Source organism: Notothenia coriiceps, unplaced genomic scaffold (assembly GCF_000735185.1).
Source record: "Notothenia coriiceps isolate Sejong01 unplaced genomic scaffold, NC01 NC01_scaffold00037244, whole genome shotgun sequence".
Taxonomy (NCBI): domain Eukaryota; kingdom Metazoa; phylum Chordata; class Actinopteri; order Perciformes; family Nototheniidae; genus Notothenia; species Notothenia coriiceps.
Window position 1 is genome coordinate 18,042,909 of NW_011369945.1, and position 17,996 is coordinate 18,060,904.

Sequence of the window (17,996 nt, forward strand, 5' to 3'; positions counted from 1 at the left end):
ATGATTGAGATGTGTTTTCAATGTCTCTATCACACTCTGTACAGACTGACAGCTCACAGATGAGAGGACAGCGCCATCTTGTGGTGTGTTACACTAACAAAGCAAGCAGAGGGGGGAAGGAGAAAAACAAAAAACTATATTAATTTATTTTTTAGATGTATGTTAGTTTTTTTTGTTACATAGAATAGAGCCTTTTTTTACTTGGTGAGAATGATGCTGAATTCACAGCATTATGTCCAAAATACTACTTTCTTTTTTAAATATGACTCATGAAAGAAACTGTATTGTTCGATGGCTCGTGGGCAATGACATGCTGTTTCAGGAAATGGTTACAACATGTTTCCAGCTCCCAGAATAACATCTGCAGAGAGAAGTTCAACCCTCAGAACATACCCTGTACATTCCCTAACATCTCTTTAACATGGCAACTGTTACATCTGTTCTGTTTTTGGTTTACAATATTTATTTCGTCAATTTTTTGTAAACATGTATTAATATATGACCTTGTCTAGTTTTTATAACACAAACTGTTTTAGAGCACTTTAGTCTTGCATACGGTCATTTCATTTATTTGTTTAGTCAAGTCCGGCTAATAACTATTCTATTCTAAATCTCTTAGTTTTTTTAAATATTTTTGTCATTTGTTACAATGCATCTTCAGTCATGTTTGATCCGCCAACTTTTACGTTGTTTACAAGATGTTTTTTTTAACATTTGTCCATTGTTACCAAAAAATATTTCACAAGGTCGAATTGGAAAAAAGTCATGTGTTGTCCTTTGTTTACTTCCATAACTTAGTGACATCACATTGTAACACTCATGCTTGTATTGGCTAGCACTCCAACACATTGTATCTGATAGGCTAAGGGGCGGGACATCTCTAAGCGGTTGACCAATCACAACAGAGCCGGCCAGCTAACCAATCAGAGCAGACTGGGCTCTGGTTTCAGACAGAGGGTGAAAAGAGGTGCTGCAGCACAGGCAGTATGAGAACAATAAAGAGCTTTTTGAACATTAAAGCATGGAGACATGTCCCAGTACAGACACTACATTTTTTAAGAACAATTTTCAGCGGCGGATCCATGTTTGATTTGATTTTAATTGATAGTTGTTGGACAACAATGGGGCTCAGAAGTGAGAAGATGTATCAGACTTTGAAACACACGATTAGTTATGGGTACATACAGTGTCTTCATCTCGATAAATTGACAAAGATCAAATACAGAATATTGCCAGCCTTATCCTTTTGACCCTAAACTGCATTGGAGACATTTCTATTGGTGCAGATTGTTGAAAAAAAAATGTTTCAAAATGTTTCATTTCAGTTATCTGTGAAGCTGCTGTTGGATTTCAAGTCATTTTTTTTTACGATGTTGAACTAGAATCACGTTATATGCAGATGACATTACTCTATACATTTCAAATCAAAATACACTGAGTCTGATCACAACAATAAAAGCATTTTACTGTCTTTAAATGTCTTCATGGTGTTTTGTCATTTACCTGATGGTTGCTCACTATTTACAGTCATTTGAATATCACGGAAAAGCCTTGTATCTTCGATTTAGAAGACAATTGAACGGCTCCCCCATAAGTAGAGACATAAAATCATCTTCTGATATTGTTAATTAATACACTGTTTAGTGCACCTCAACCAAATGTTCTTCAAACCTTGTCTTCTTACCAGATTGTACCTGCGATTATTAAAAAAAACGAGGTGGATTTAGTGTAGTTTGAAGTTATTGTCTAACTGAATCACATCAGATATGGAAAGTTAATGTGTTGTTGTCTTTGTTGCTAAGGTTAATCAATATCCCACCCAGCATTTCGTCGGAAAATCTGTGACCTCAGTTTCCCATTCAAACTTTTTTTCCAAGTGAAAGGTTAAACAGTGAAAGGCGGACGGATGCTGTTTTGCAAAAAGTATTATAATTAACTTACAAACCCAACCACAAAAAAGGAAGTTTCACCATCGACAGAAAGCTCTGTACCGGACACTAAAAGCCCTCAAACATCGTCGTTTGATTCCAGAGAAGAAGATGCAGAGGATGGCTCGATTGGCAATAATACTCATGTTGGTACTTCATTTTGAAGGTAAGTGCTCTGTTTGTCTTTTGCTATTTAAGTTTTTCTGTTTATGCAACAGTTACTAATTATTATAGCAGGGGAACATTAAACCAGCACAGGAAGCAAAAACACATCTGGATTATTTGTGTCCAACCTTTTGATTGGGGGATTCTGACAATTATAAGAACATTTTATTTTATAATGATATACGTTTTTATCCATATCCATGATTTCTTTCTATTTGATAAGTGAAGTTTAATTTCAAGGATTCACCAATTAGTGTTCTTCGCTTAGGATAAAGGACATTTTAAAAATGAAGAGTAAGCTTACCAAGATAATATGTTTAGTTTTCAGTCCTTAAATTGTCTTTCCAACACAAGGAAACATAGCTTTTCTATTTGGGGAACAAATTCATGAACATCACATAAACGCATTAGGATTACTATGTGTGGATTATTCAAGAAATGCTATTGGTTAATACTTGGAGGATGAAACTGTGTGCTTCTGAAAAGGGTTGCAAAATTCCGGGAATTTTCAAAAATGGAAACTTTCCATGGGAATACACGAGAATAAACGGGAATTTAAGGGAATCAACGAGAATCAACTGGGAATTGTCTAAATTGAAGGTTGGCTCTTCATAGGGAACTTACATATGGGGGAAATATATTTTTTAGCATAATCTTGACTAAAACAAACAGATGCCATTCAAGTACACTTGAATGTCCATGCCATTCCTCCATCACATGCACATAGCACCATGAAGACATGTTTTTTTATTCTATCATTTTGCATGGATGTTTTCTTATGACAAAACCAAATGTTTATATTTATGCTTGGATATGATACAATTAAATTACATTACCCTCAATTTCCAGTTAGTTCCCATAAATTCCCATTATCCCATGGAAATTTTCCAATATAGAATATTTCCAAAATTCCCTAGCTTAACTTCCCATGGAAATTCACTGGAAATGTACTGGAAATGTTCCGCCCCTTTTCAACCCTACTTCTGAATGGCTTAAAAATGCTCTTTTTAGATTTTCCATTAAAACCAGTATCGACGCTCTGTAAATAATCACATGTTTCCAATGTTTACGTTATTTGAACAGTACCTTTAACATTTTACTACTGCTGAAATGTTCTTATTTGTTGTGGTTATCTCTATCTTTATCGTATCGTGCTTGTTCTAGTAGATAAGCATCTAGAGCGGGGGGGNACGGCTGAAATGTTCTTATTTGTTGTGGTTATCTCTATCTTTATCGTATCGTGCTTGTTCTAGTAGATAAGCATCTAGAGCAGGGGGGGGGGGTTACTTCCTCTCGACGATGGCACTTCACTTGACAGTGCAGCTGAAAATATATATGACAACATGCACATTTCCTCCTACATATTTTTGATTGTGTCTTTAAAGTGACAGTAAGAGGAATACAGAATAAGACCAGACAAGGTTAAACGTCTAAGAAAGGCCAGCCTCGGTATGAAACTGGGTTTTGTCTCACATTTATCTGAATCTATGTTTTTATTTATCTCTATTTACTATTCATCTCTATCTATATAATGCAAAACCACATTTTAAATTCACATGTATCCTCTTTTCTGGTGGGCCTCGACACTGTGATGCTGTACCCCAGTGTACCAGACTGTTACACTGGGGCATTGAAACAGTGGCATCTAGTGGCCTTTAGGGAGAATTACAACATGTTCTGCTTCATGCAACATGCCAATGACAACTGTGTAAGAGAAGATAGAAAGGAAATATAAAAACTTGTCATAAATACCATCAAGTATCATATCAGCACAATGAAGATTATTACTGATTATTTCAATTATAGGCAATTAACGTCTACTTTGCAGGTAAAATGTGTTGACATAAAAAAAAAGCATAAAACAAATTGGCCGAAATTCCTCAATACATTTTTTGTAATTGAAGATACAGTATTTATATAGCTTGATATAAACTGAGGTAAAAAGCAGGATCATTATCTTGTTTATTGTATGTGTTTATAATGTAATACACTGTGGTGTTTCTTGGAATCTTTATTATCAGATATTTACTGTATTCAGATAATTGTATGTGTAACATGGTGTCATTTTTATTTTCAGCCAACATCCACGGAGAAATCGTCTACACAAGACCTGGAGAAAATGCCTCTCTGCCTTGTGTTGGTCGATCATTTTCTGACCCAACTTGCTCAAACGTTGCTTGGCTTTTCAACAGATATTCAACTCTTCCTGATGTTTGGATAGACTTTATTGGCAGGAGTTTGGACTCTGACTGCTCTTTGGTCGTGAAGAACGTCTCTGCTGAGGATGTTGGACTTTACAAGTGTGGGGGGAGCGAGGAAGTATATCTGAATCTTCTGACAAGTGAGTCGTTTCTATCTGCCGTTTTTCACCATATTCACTTATTCTGATTCTGACTCAGTGAGTGGATTCATTTGAACTTGTCAGGTTCTTGTAGCAGGGCTATAGTTCCACTTTCTGGATGTCTTGCACTGGTATTGAACTCATGCCTTCCCAGACTCATAAATGTCTACTTTTAACGTACATATACATTCTTTCTAAATGTACTGTTATCATTTGTTTGGATGCATTAACAAGAAGGACCTTTTATCCAAGCTATTTTGACCATATTAGGCGTGAAAGCAGCATTGGATATGCCCATTTTGAACAGGACTGGATTTGGTTTGCTTTTGAATTGGTCTTGACCAGGGCTTGACTAGATGTGGTTTTTAACTTGACTTGGAATAGATTAAATGGTAAATTTTTGGAAGATAGACTAACTTATTGTCCCTTGCCTTAAGGGGGGGGGGGACATTTGGTTAGCGTTAGTTGTTTTACACGTTGTAAATGTGTATCTTTAGTGTCCCATTTTACATCTTCATTATGTGCTACGACTATACTTGATTATTTTAACTGTTTTCTTTTAACTTGAAGATGTAAATCATTTTCTATCCTGAGTTCACAGAGTTCACTTGTCTTCTCTCAGTCTCTCCATCTCCACTAGATGCTGATCCAATGAGGGACGGTGAGGTCAAGTTAAAGTGCTCTCTCTTTCGTCACAGTACACTCGGTTTTTGCCAAAAGGGCACCATCCCCTGGGTGGATGAGACGGGAACCGTGCTGCTGGATGAAGATGTCGGGTACCATTTTCACGGACAGGAGAAATGTGTCTCCTCTCTGACTGTGAGGCAGCAGAGCGGCCACAACAGGAAATACACCTGTCGGTTTGAACAGCACAGCGGTACAAAGATACAGTCTGACTACACACCTGACTTCCTAGGCGGGAACCAGACGGAAATATCCAATCCAGGTAAGAGAAAATGCAGCCCACCAGATACTAAAGCGTTGCATATTGGTTTTTCAAATATCTGATTTTAATATTGTACTTTCATTCAGATAATATCACAGATGTACCTCATAGCTACGCCATGTGGGCTGTGCGTATTGCAGGAGTGGTCGTGATTATTGTTAGCGCCGTCCTAATCATCAAAAGGATATGTAAGGAAATTCAGATCTTAATTTCGGTTGAACTGGTATATCATAGAATTGTAATACTTATTTTCTTTCTTCTTTCCCCCCTAGGTAACACAAACTGCATTCTTAAGGACAAAAACAAAGTGAGTAATGAAACTAAAACTAATATTAAGCAATTTTATTTTCTATTTTAGTCCGTCGTTACTATTCTCTTTGTTTCGTTCCTTTGAAATTATTTTTAAGAATCCCTTTTCTTGTGTTGTGCTTCAAAGTTTAGGAATGATGAATACATCGAGTATGACAATGGGGGAGTCCGTCTTGCTAATGCTAGGTGGCCCTGATCAACATCTTCAGCTCGTCAGAAACTCAAAAACCATCAGGGATTTCACACTTGGAGTTCAAACCATTGACTCTTTTTACATCTTAGTTTACAATATCTGTCTGACTGCTTTCTGTTTACACAACGACAGACAGTTTGACTGATAAACAAAGAAATATCACAAACTTCGGCATTAGCTATTAGCTTTGATTTTATGCCAGCATCAGCCAGCTCCATGTAAATGACAGGACGTTTCTCAGGAGGTGACGGAGACCAAAAATGGAGCTAAAAGACAGTGAACGTACAATACATCAGATTAACTCAATTTATAGGATGATGTTTTGCTGAATGTGTAAATAAAGAAGGTCTTTTATGCTTTGGTTTTAATATGCAGAAGTGTTTTCACGCTGTTTGGGGAGTTTTCTTTCGTAATGAAGGCACATGAATTGATTAATTGAGCTTCAAATGATTTTGAATGACTGAATTTTGTTTAGCTAAAAATGTCTTGTATTGTTTTTTCTCTTATACATTTGTAGTCTGTAGTCTGATACCCCATGTCCAAAAACATAAACTTCTATAATTAGTTTTGATCCTTCAGTGCTTTCCATTTATGTATATGTGGGAAATACTGTCAAAGGGTGAATGTCATCGTGAGTTTAAAGACGGCAGTGTCCATATATACCAACGTCTTCTCTGTTGTCAGATTTCGTGTTTTAATAAACATTTATTCAAAAAGGACAATTAAGGCTCATAGTTTGGTCTTCTTTCATCAAAGTAAAGATTGAGAAGTACGAGTTTTCCACATCATGCTTAAAGGTGGGGTCGGTAATTTTGGACAATCAATCAATCAATCAATCAATCAATGTTTATTTATATAGCCCAATATCAGAAATGTTACATTTGTCTCAGTGGACTTCACAGTTTGTACAGAATATCAGTATGACAATACGACACCCTCTGTCCTTAGCCCTCTTAGACCCTCACATCGTACAAGGAAAAACTTCTGGAGAAAACCCACAGTTTAAAGGGAAAAATGGGAGAAACCTCAGGGAGAGCAACAGAGGAGGGATCCCTCTCCCAGGACGGACAGACGTGCAATAGATGCAGTGTGTAAATTGAAAAGATAATACATTTGCAACATAGGTAGTCCAAATGTTTGGAAATGCATGTGTGTATAATAGGAAGATGAATCCACGAGGATATCCATCCAGGACTTATGATCCAGGACCACAGCCACGACTCAAGATCCAGGACTCGCGATCCATGACACAGGACCGCAGGTTCATCCATGACTCCGGATCCCGGCGTATATAGACACCAAAAAGAAAGACATTTGGGGAAGCTGGGTTAATCGGAACATGAGAGTACACAGGTATAGACAGAGAGAAGGAAGAAGTAAGATGTCCCCCAACAAACTAAGCCTATATCAGCAATTGATCAACAAGTGTGATTAGGATGACGGATTATGAATAGTGACATTATAATCGTACTAGATAAAATAAAGAAATTTTATATGAATTACATTTTTGATTTAGTAGCTAACAACATATTTATAACGTTTAGTTTTGGGAAATAAGTGATTATTAGAATGGGCGATTTAGCATCAACGATAGAGCGACAATGGCAGTTACGGAAGTGTAACGGGGCCGCTACTTTGAAGGCCTGCTAGGGAGCAGTGTACTTGCTGCACGCTATTTGGGGGCCGGCCAGAAACCTGAGAGCAACAGCATCTGAGAAGCATAGTTACCGCGACAGGATAGATAGACTTGCGAGAGTAAACATGCACGTTGCTACCTAGACGGGTGCGTTTGGTTTCAATCGGTACCTCACGGTGTCCCGAGTCACGAGCCTGGAATAAACACAAGTGTAATATAATACGAAGCAAATCCGTTATAATATCCTTAGTATAGACATTTGAAAGGTAACAATACGCCTACTATGAGTTGATATAAATAGTTAAGTTCGGACTACTTTACTTAGTAGATTTATTTTAAGTTCTGACTCGGAGTTCCTGAATTTTTGCACATACCTGGAATGTAAGAAAATACATACAATCTGTCGCTGGTTTTGACTTCAATAACATGAACCGGGCTTTCTTAGATGCTTTGTTTGAATAGATTTCATATGATTGTACTACCTACCGTAAATTAACCGGAGGTCACTCCTGACATTCCTTAGAACCACAATATAAACTAGTCCTAAATAGGAAATGTCGCGGGTTTATTTAGGTAAAGTTCCTGGCGGATGAAGGTAGATGCATTGTAACGTTTTTAGTGCCGCATAGAACGAGTCTTGCTACGTCTCTTTTGATCAGGTACGTAAACAATGAAGTTCCGACCTAATACATTGAGGAAATAAGTAGTCCCACATGGTTCTTCAGTCAGTTCAGCGAAGTCGACTAAGTTTTCGACGTCGAGCACATGATTGGTCTCAACACCTTTTCCCTGGTGATAATAGGACAAGACCGGACGGAATGTGACCGAGGCTATCGCTTGTGTCCTATCACTTTAAATTTTTAAGAAAGAAGAGGCAGATGTTTCCGGAATTACCCGTCGCGCGGTAGAATGGAATTTCTTAGTGAATGTGGATGTAAGATGATCCCGTAACGCAGGGTTCTTCGTCCCACAACCAACAAGGATTCAGAAGATTTTCATGTTACCCTCGGTCTCGGAAAAGAATAGTTTCGAGGTGAAAACACTTAGTCGAAGGTCAAACACAAGCCGCCGTCTGTTAGGAGAGGCAAAAAATCTCACGCGAATTCTGGAAGGAAAACACTTTTTTCGTAATCCAATCTCGACTAATCTGCAGGTNATCAGTGTGAGGACTCTGTTCCCGGGCAAGAAACACACGTGCACAAAACCGGCTTTTTTGTTTTTCTCTTTGGGTTTAGTAAGATATTCACTTTGAACAATTAAGATTTCAAAGTGCTGGTGTGTAAACCTTTTCGTCATTGGACTGAAGAAGTTGTATCAAACTTCTTGTTCTTCTTCCAACACTCTGCAAGACGCTAATAAGCCTATTTCCCAAATGTTGTGAATGTTGCTTCAACGGAGTAAACGAAGCATCATGTTCAAGAGGTTAAACAAACATCCTGCCAACTTGTAACAAACCTCCCACTCGTAGGCTTGAACATTTTCAACCAAAAGTTAATAAATTCCTCAGCATCACAGCAAGGAGATAGTGTTAAAAGAAAGATCAAAATGTCAATAGATACTTTCCAAAGACCTCCTGAAACCTATGAAGCTCCTCCTGAAACCTATGAGCAGAGAAATGGTACTCGAGGTTTGAGGAGTTTCAATGCGTCTCGATGTTTCCCTTTCTTTGGGTCACCACTGCATAAGCTGGGTGTGATGCGAGTTCAAGCTAAACACTTTATCTAATGTACAGAGACACAGTTCAGGTTTACACGAGCTTCTGATCAAATATATTGTCCATGCTGCCTATTTCTTCATTTATGCTGATAGTTGGATGGAAAGTAAAATACAACGTGTATTTTACAGGTTATATGAGCCTTAAGGAGGCATGTGGTGCAGTGGGTTGAGCGTTGGTGTTCGGAACAGGGGGTCACAGGTTCAAACCCCACTGCAGTCAGCATGTCGTTGTGTCCCTGAAGACACTTCACCCCAATTTGCTCCTCAGGGGATTGTCCACAGTATCGAGTATGTAAGTGGCTTTGGATAAAAGCGTCTAACAAGTGACATGTCATGTAATGTGAAGTAAGATTAGCTTAGCATAAATGCTGGAATAAGCTAACGTAGCTCTAAATAAATAAAAACATCTGTAACAAGCACCCCTAAAGCTCAATTAATAACATCTTATATACTATACAACAACCAAAGAGAACAACATGCAACTTTTATTTGTATTTTACTCTCTTGGCTCTTTGATGACTGTTTTTAAATGTATGTAAATGTCATAGTATACTTTGCTTCTGCTTCACTATATCTTGATGCACTTTGAATTGCCTTTTACTGAAATGTGATTTATAAATAAGCTTGCCTTGCCTTGCCTTGCAACTGTAGGTTTCACAGTGGTTGCTACATGATCATTTCTTTGCCTGGGACTTCATTTCTGTCAACATGAGATTGCTAGATACCCAGATGCTTCCAGTCTTTATGTTAAGCTAAGCTAACCAGCTGATTGAAACAGCTGGTTAGACATGGCTCCAGTGAAGTATCTGTGCCTGGCAAAGAGTCGAGCAGCTTTGAAATCAAAATCCCCAAAATGTCAGGGGACTCGGTACGGTGTTTGATTTAAGTAAGATTACCTAAAAAATGCCGCTCTGAAAGACACGGACATGAGAGGGCAAACAGAAACATGCATCTGCAACCCAAATGAAATCCGATTAGCCTCTGTCCGTGAGAGGGCAGGCAGAGTAATGCGTCTGGGAGGTCATGCAGAGGATATGCAATAATTCCTGCTCTGCACATTTTCTGCCGTCAAAATAATCTATTGGAAGCCAGTCAACAGTGGAAGTGGTGCTGTGTGTGTGTGTGTGTGTGTGTGTGTGTGTGTGTGTGTGTGTGTGTGTGTGTGTGTGTGTGTGTGTGTGTGTGTGTGTGCAGTGCGGCCGTGTAGTGCTTACACGCGCGCATATATTCTGATAAAGCTGCTGCAACCAGTGCTTATATTTGTTATGACGAAGCCACAGTAATATCCAAAGTGACTGTGCTATTTTATTAAATGAAGCTACTGTAATGTGCACTTTAGCTGTGCAGTGCTGTTTTCATATTCAGGTAAAGCTACTTTAAAACTGCACTGTGGCTGTGCTGTTTTCATATTTAAATGAAGCTATTGTAATATGCACTTTAGATGTGCAGTGGTGTGTACATCTATTCTGTTCAGTGGTCTTTTGTATTGTGTTGAAGCTACTCTAATACATGTCATCCAGTACTGTTTATATATTCAAATTAAGCTATGCACCTTGCTGGGCTATTTTCACATTTGTGTGAAGCTTGTGTATTATGCACAAGTGTTTTCTGTGTGTGTTTGTATATAGTAGTTGTCAACAAGACAGGAGTGTTTCAGAACTTATTTCATTTCCTGGAAGTCTTCTTACCTAAGATGGTAGAGACACAGCCTCAGAAAGAAGCAGGTAGCGTGTACAACAAGATATATTTAGGATATGTCTCCATTAAATAGACATAGTTAAAAACTGCTGTAATGTGCGCTGAGGCTGTTTTATGGACTTTATATATTCTGGTGTAATATGCGCTTATATATTCAGATGAAGCTACTGCATATGCACTGTGGCTGTGCTGTTTTCATCTTCTTATAAAGCTTCCATAATATGCGCTGTGCAGTGTTGAATACATTTATTCTGATGAAGCTACAGTAACATGGACTCAAAATGTGCAGTGATCTTTCATGCCATGCACGGCTGTTGAGTTGAGTTTGGATTTGTCTCCTCTTTATTTTACATTGGAATCCAATAGAGACTGGATTTGAAGCTACAAAGATATAGAGCAGGGGTGTCAAACTCAATGTAATCGCGGGCCACATCAACATTAGGGCTGCACTCAAAGGGCCGGTTGTAACTTTAAGACTATATAAAAATACATATATAAATATATATATAAAATAATGTTTTATATTACATTATTGCCTCTGCATTGGATTATTATCAGGTAATCACTTCATAATCAACCACCTTTGAAAGCAGAAGTCTGGGGCAAATAATTGCAAGTCTCTTCAGTGAGAATGTCACAAAAATGATTTAAAAAGAAAAGCCAAATTCTGGGAAAAAAAGTCAAAATGAAAAAAAAGGAAGTGACATTTAAAAAAAAAAAGTAACATTTAAAAAAAAGAGTCAAATTCGGAGAAAAGGGCACATTCTAAGAAAATAGGCATATTTAGAAGAAAAAAAGTCAAATTCTGAGAAAAAGTATAATTTGAGATGTATTGTGGGACATGTAGTTTATGGACAACGTGCTTCTGTAAATCATCATGTAACCGTATAATAGACATATAATATTCTTTGCAAGTTCTTGTGGGGCCACAGAAAATGAAGTCACGGGCCGGATTTGGCCCTCGGGCCTTGAGTTTGACACCCCTGATATAGAGTGTATTCAGGTGTGAGCATTTTCGACTGACATGTCTCAACTTTTACACACCTTTGTCTTTCTCTTAGAATTAATTGTGTTAACTTTGATCTGCCACAATACTTGGTTAAAAAGGTAGTCCAATATTAAAATATTGACTAAATACCTGCATAACTAATTGCATTCCCATCATCTTCAGCTGTAGTTCATGTTTCTTACAATGTTATGTTGGTGTTTTTATTTTAACTTTATGCAAAAGCTTGGAGAGGCCTAATGGTGTTTAGGCCTGTCCAAGATCTTTTTTGGCTGTTGTGTGCTGTCTGTTTAAAGGGCAAGGTAAGTGTTACTCTCTTAGACTTACTGTACGTCAAGCAGTGTGGTGGACAAGACATTTTTCTCAATAAGCTAACCACTGAGAGGAAACGGCATCATCGCATATTTGTAGCAGAGAATAAACGTCTGACAGAATGGACGCAACATTTTACTTGCATGAACTCTCATTTTGGTACTTCAGTTTCAAGGTAAGTCTCTTTTTTTCCCTTATTTAAACTTTAGTTGTAATTAATAACAGGAACCCGACATGATTTCCTGTTTTAGTGGCACCTTTTAATAAGCTTTGAAAATAAGCCAAATGTTGTGTGAGAAAAGAGACAAAAGTATTTTTTTTACAATCAGTAATGTGATGGAATATTCAAATATATTTTAAATGCATGAAGTCAGTTTATACATAGAGTACAACATATTACACTCAGAGAATTACATAATATGTACAGATCTGTGTCAAACTTGTTATTATGATCAAATGTGTGATTCTTTAGTATAGATTCAACAGTTGAGGTAAGACATGAATAGTTCCCAAAGTTCCATAACAAAAAAAATGGACATCTTCTTGCAGATTATTTCACACGTGATGTCTTATTTATTTTTTATCAGGCATTAGTGGAAAATGCCCTTCTGTCTATAGAAGAGTTGGACAAGATGCCATTCTACACTGTGACACCGCATCATTCCCTGAAACCTCATGCTCAACCGTTGGGTTTTACAACCAAGATCTATCAGAATCTTTGACTGTGTTAGAGAACGAAAATGTTCAGAAGAGCCTCCCCGAGCTGCCAGTCTAAGCTTGAACACTAACTGCTCTTTGGTCATGACCAACGTCACTGCAGAGGATGTTGGTCACTAAACCAGGGAGCGGACACACTCTAATCAGGATATCTGTCCATACCTAAGTGTTCTGACAAGTGAGTAATTTCCATGAACAGTCATTGATATTATCAAATGGGAATTCTACTTTTGGCACATTTTGAGGGCGATTAACGAAAGTCTCCGTCACACCATCAAGTTTGAGGAAGCAAGTGTAGATGGAGTGGACGGGCATCATCTCCAGTGGTTGGTTATAATTTGTTCCATGTTTTTTCTTGAAAAACACAGAGGTCTTGATTCCATTTGGTTCAGTTCACCTTCAAACAAAGAAAAACATTGATGACAGAAGAAGGAAAGAAACTTGCCAGGATCATCCTGGAAGATGACTAACATGTTGTTAAACCACGTTTTAAGCGATTACATATCTTGTTTCAGTCTCTCCATCTCCACATGATGCAGGAGAGACAGTGAAGTCGCATTAAAGTGCTCCATGTTGAGACACACAGGTCTTGGTCCTTGTCAACGGAGCAGCATCCGCTGGGTGGATGAACCAGGAACTAAAGCGTTAGAGTCGCACCAACAGGAGGTGAACCTGCCAGTTTGTTGATGAGCACAATGTGCCGATAGAGGCTGACTACACACATGACTTCAACCACAGATCCCCCTCTTGATGGGACCTACATCATCATTAGGGGGTTGGTAGTGCTGGTCGTCATTGCTGCTGTTCTCATCAAATACATCCAATACAGAAGGTGAGTAAACGGCTAAGTAGTACAATGATTAGCTCTCAGACTTTCAGGTGCATGATTTCATTTCTTCAGCCCACAAGGTGGCAGAATTTAGCAACAAACCTCCAATATGATAAACTTTCAAAGTTGTTATGCTACTGTGTTAGCAAGCAGTTACTTATCCACACATCCAGCGAACAAAGATCAACATATACATGATAAAGCCCTGCTGAGCTCTGCCAGGTCAGGGTTTATTTTTAACCAAGGCTTCAAGATGGACCAACACAAACATATCCAGATAGCCAAAGTTAATGTTAAACTGGGACAGAGGAGCCTCTAGCATCAAGTCAAAATCAACTTTATTGTCAATCTTCTGTATGAGATACAGCATTCACAAATACACAGATTCAGCATGATGTTCTGCATTCTACAGTAATAGCAATTTTAATTGAAGCTACCTGCTCTGCTAAAAATAATGTTCCATATAAACAAAACCGCTTTTTTGAAACTCATTTTAAAGGAAGCTTTTTTTGTCCCGGATAACATCTGTTTTTGATTTTCACAAACAGGGTTTAAATCAAAGTAAGTGCTGTCTCCGTAGGGAGGTCGTTTGCATAGGTTGGTTAAACAAACATTGGACTTTCACAGAGGAGAACGTATGAAACTGTGATCATAATCCAGGAGAGTTCCTTTTGGAATGTAGTAAATACAGTTATCGGGCAGTTTGCAAATCATTACATTGGACCTGAAACATATCAAGGTTAAGTTACATACTGTTAAGCTTTAACTTCGCTATTATACATTGTTGTTGGCATTGAAGTCTATTTGTCATAATGGGATAGTAAAAGGAGCATATCAGTGAGTTTTATTAGTAATAAAGAAAATGATAATCTGGGTGAAACTGCTAAAAGTAGTGACATTAGCAACTAAATAGAAATACATCTATTAATTTACATCGATATTGAAAATCTGATCTTGGCCTACTTTATCACTACATTTAATATCATGATGTACAACTCAAAATGTTAAATGGCCAAGATCAGATTTTCAATATCGATGTAAATTAATAGATGTATTTCTANATTTTATTTGCATCAGAGTTGAGTCTGAGGTCACTAATTACCTTTGTTAGTGCAGTTTCCGTACTGTGGTATCTTCTGAAACCCGACTTCTAAGATGTTGTTTTTCTTTGCTGACAGAAAGGAACTTCACACGATAATTGTTGAGAGCAAGAAACAGAATCAGCAGTTGTTTAGTCGTTTAAAAGAGACCTTCAATCCACAGATGTGCAGAGGATTTGTGGACGCCTTTCTGATCCGAAAGCAAAATGTTGAGCTTGGGAAGCATTTCATTACTTACCCCGTCTACACCTTTTCTGTGACCAGTTGAGTTGTTTGTGACAAATGAGGTAATGCAATTTGTTCTAACAGTTAACCACCAGCAGTAATAGACATTTTAGAAATCAGCAATTGCTTTCTGACTATAGAGATCCAAGCCAACATGTCCATAAGATAATAAAAAAAGCAGTAATTCACATTTTTGACAATTGATTTTACCAGTGGAAATGAATATGTTTACATTACAGATTAGATAAATGGAAATCTGGATAGCAAAAAATTAAATGTGACTTGAAAGAAAATAATTATTATTGATTATTACTATTATATCAGATATCTGTTTTCCAGTTGTAACTACTGAAACATTTGTATTGAAACAACTATACGTAAAATGTCTCAAATGAATTTAAAGCTGGTAAAATTTGAATTTAGGTTATAAAAAATAATTTCCTGTAGTCAAAAATGTAGTTATAGAAATATTAATATTGTGAGTCATAAATACGCATGGCAATTTGGGCCATATATCAGAAATGAAGATGGCAATGTTGGCCAATGACCAAAAATGGTTTGTTGATATTTCGACATATTAAAAATGAAGATGTTGATGATGATGGGAAACTGCATTGGTCAACATTCTTTGTTCGACATGTTACATTTGTATTGTGATGTGTTTTTTTAAGTGAAAGAGGAAATTACTTTCTCCATATCAAAAGTGATTTACAGATATCCTGATTAACATTCGGACATTTTGAGAAGTAATTTACAATAGAGATGACTACATCAGTACTAGTCAGCCCTTTGATTAAATGATTAAAAAAGCTGGCCAACTACTACCTCAACAAAACAAAAAATGCCCTCCTATGTAACACGTCAAAGGTTTGATTCAGATTTGTTTGAATAACTGAATTATCTTTACTCGCAGGAATCCGGAATCACAGACAGTCACTTCCATGATAAAAACCTGATACAGACGGTTCTTAATCTCTTTACTGCTGGCACTGACACAACAGCAACTACACTGTGATGGGCACTACTATATATGGCCAAGAATCCAAAAATACAAGGTAAGACTGGAAGCGACGATGGAGGGCTCGTCTGAGGACGACCTAGAGAGAGCTTAGAATCCTCACAATTTTCAAAAACAGTCCAGGAAACAATATGTGCTCACCAACTAAAGAAAATAATCTTAATGGACACAAACATCTGGTCTTCCAGAACAGGTCCAGGAGGAGCTAAGCAAGGTTAACGGAGGTCGTCAAGTGCAGGTTGAGGACAAGCATCACCTGCACTTCACAAATGCCGTCATCCACGAAATCCAGCGACTGGCTAACATCGTCCCCATGGCACTTCCTCACAAAATGAGCCAAGACATCACTTTCCAGGGTCACTTCATTAAGAAGGTTGGATAAAATAAAACACCTAAAGAACCCAAGATGACTTGGAAGAATGAATCCTACATAATTCAAATTGGGGGTGCTGAGTTAAGTGGCTTGTCACTAAATGAAAATACTGTATATTGTCCACAGGGGACCACAGTGTATCCTCTCTTGACATCCGTCCTGTGTGATGAGACTGAGTGGGAACACCCCAGCAGCTTTTATCCTGCTCACTTCCTGGACAAAGATGGGAAGTTTGTCAAGCGAGATGCCTTCTTGCCTTTTTCAGCAGGTTTGTGAATTTAGCCATCACTCCTCAATATTCACTTATTTTTCAGACGAGTTGAAAATATTCCTTTTGTTTTCCCTCACAGGTCGCAGGCAGTGTCCTGGGGAGAGTCTGGCAAGAATGGAGATTTTCCTCTTCTTTACCAGCCTCTTGCAGCACTTTCGTTTCACTCCTCCTCCAGGAGTTTCAGAGGATGAATTGGATCTGACTCCAATAGTGAGCTTTGCCGTTAGCCCGTCGCCTCATAAACTGTGTGCTGTTCCTGTTGTGTGAGCTTTACAATGCTGCTTTTCTAACAGTCAATGGTGCGAGTTGGTTCAAGATTTAACATTTTGAGTTATACATCATTATATTAAATGTAATGATAAAGTAGGCCAAGATCAGATTTTCAATATCGATGACGTAATTTAAATTAATAGACATCTTTCTCTTTAGTTTTGAATGTCAAGCATCACTACTTAAGCAGCTTCAACCAAATAATTGTCTTTATTACTAATAAAGCTCACTGATGTGCTCATCTTAATGTCTCATGATAAAAGAGACTCCACTGCCAACAACAAGGAATAATAGTGAAGTTAAAGCTTAACAGTATCCCAAAGGAACAAGTTAACCTCGATACCTTTCAGGTCCAATGCAATGATCTGTAAACGTCCCTATAACTGGATTATTCTATCCCCTTGGAATGTTTTAAAGATTAACTATCTATGCTACCCTTTTAAGAGCTTAACCGTCCCGGTCAAAGTTTGTCTCTAATATGTTTGAGCATTGGTACTCTTTTTTACGACAAAACAAAAACAATGAGCATATCAAATATATAAACTTTTCTTTCAAACTCCGGGAGTACAGAAGAAATTATTATGGACGCAATTTCCAAGGGGATGATGAGGTTTTTTTATGTTAAATCTAAAGAAATACCTATAATTTATCATTGACTTTTTTTGTCACACAATGATTAACACGATTATAGCGACAGCAGGAAACAAACAAAGTCACTGTGAGGCTGAGGCCGGGCCTGTTTGATATTGTGTGACACGCTACAAAAAAGTACTTGCTGAAATCAAAAACTCTGTTGCAAAATAATGTAGTTTAATGAAAACTGGGATAATCAACTTATACTGCTTGGACATGTACATTGTTATATTAATCGAAGAAATCATTTCAACTTGCGGTCAAATAAAAAGTACAACGGCCCTGTGTCACCCTCTCTTCCACCCACACC

General features: G+C 37.7%; 2 protein-coding genes across 2 annotated transcripts; both read left to right on the plus strand.

The window, feature by feature from the left end:
• The first annotated feature begins 1,954 nt into the window (after positions 1-1,954).
• On the plus strand, positions 1,955-6,596 carry LOC104964896 (uncharacterized). The gene is made up of 6 exons (XM_010793796.1): positions 1,955-2,094; positions 4,171-4,434; positions 5,057-5,380; positions 5,467-5,568; positions 5,653-5,687; positions 5,817-6,596. Exons 1-6 carry the CDS (start codon positions 2,040-2,042, stop codon positions 5,883-5,885), a joined length of 849 nt encoding a protein of 282 aa, XP_010792098.1. The 5' UTR covers positions 1,955-2,039; the 3' UTR covers positions 5,886-6,596.
• An 8,344-nt stretch (positions 6,597-14,940) lies between these two features.
• On the plus strand, positions 14,941-17,990 carry LOC104964897 (cytochrome P450 2K1-like). Its single transcript, XM_010793797.1, is given in 5 exon segments — positions 14,941-15,110; positions 16,035-16,176; positions 16,328-16,512; positions 16,639-16,780; positions 16,863-17,990. Coding segments are annotated over 5 exon segments (816 nt in total). The 5' UTR covers positions 14,941-14,951; the 3' UTR covers positions 17,051-17,990.
• Positions 17,991-17,996: the final 6 nt, after the last annotated feature.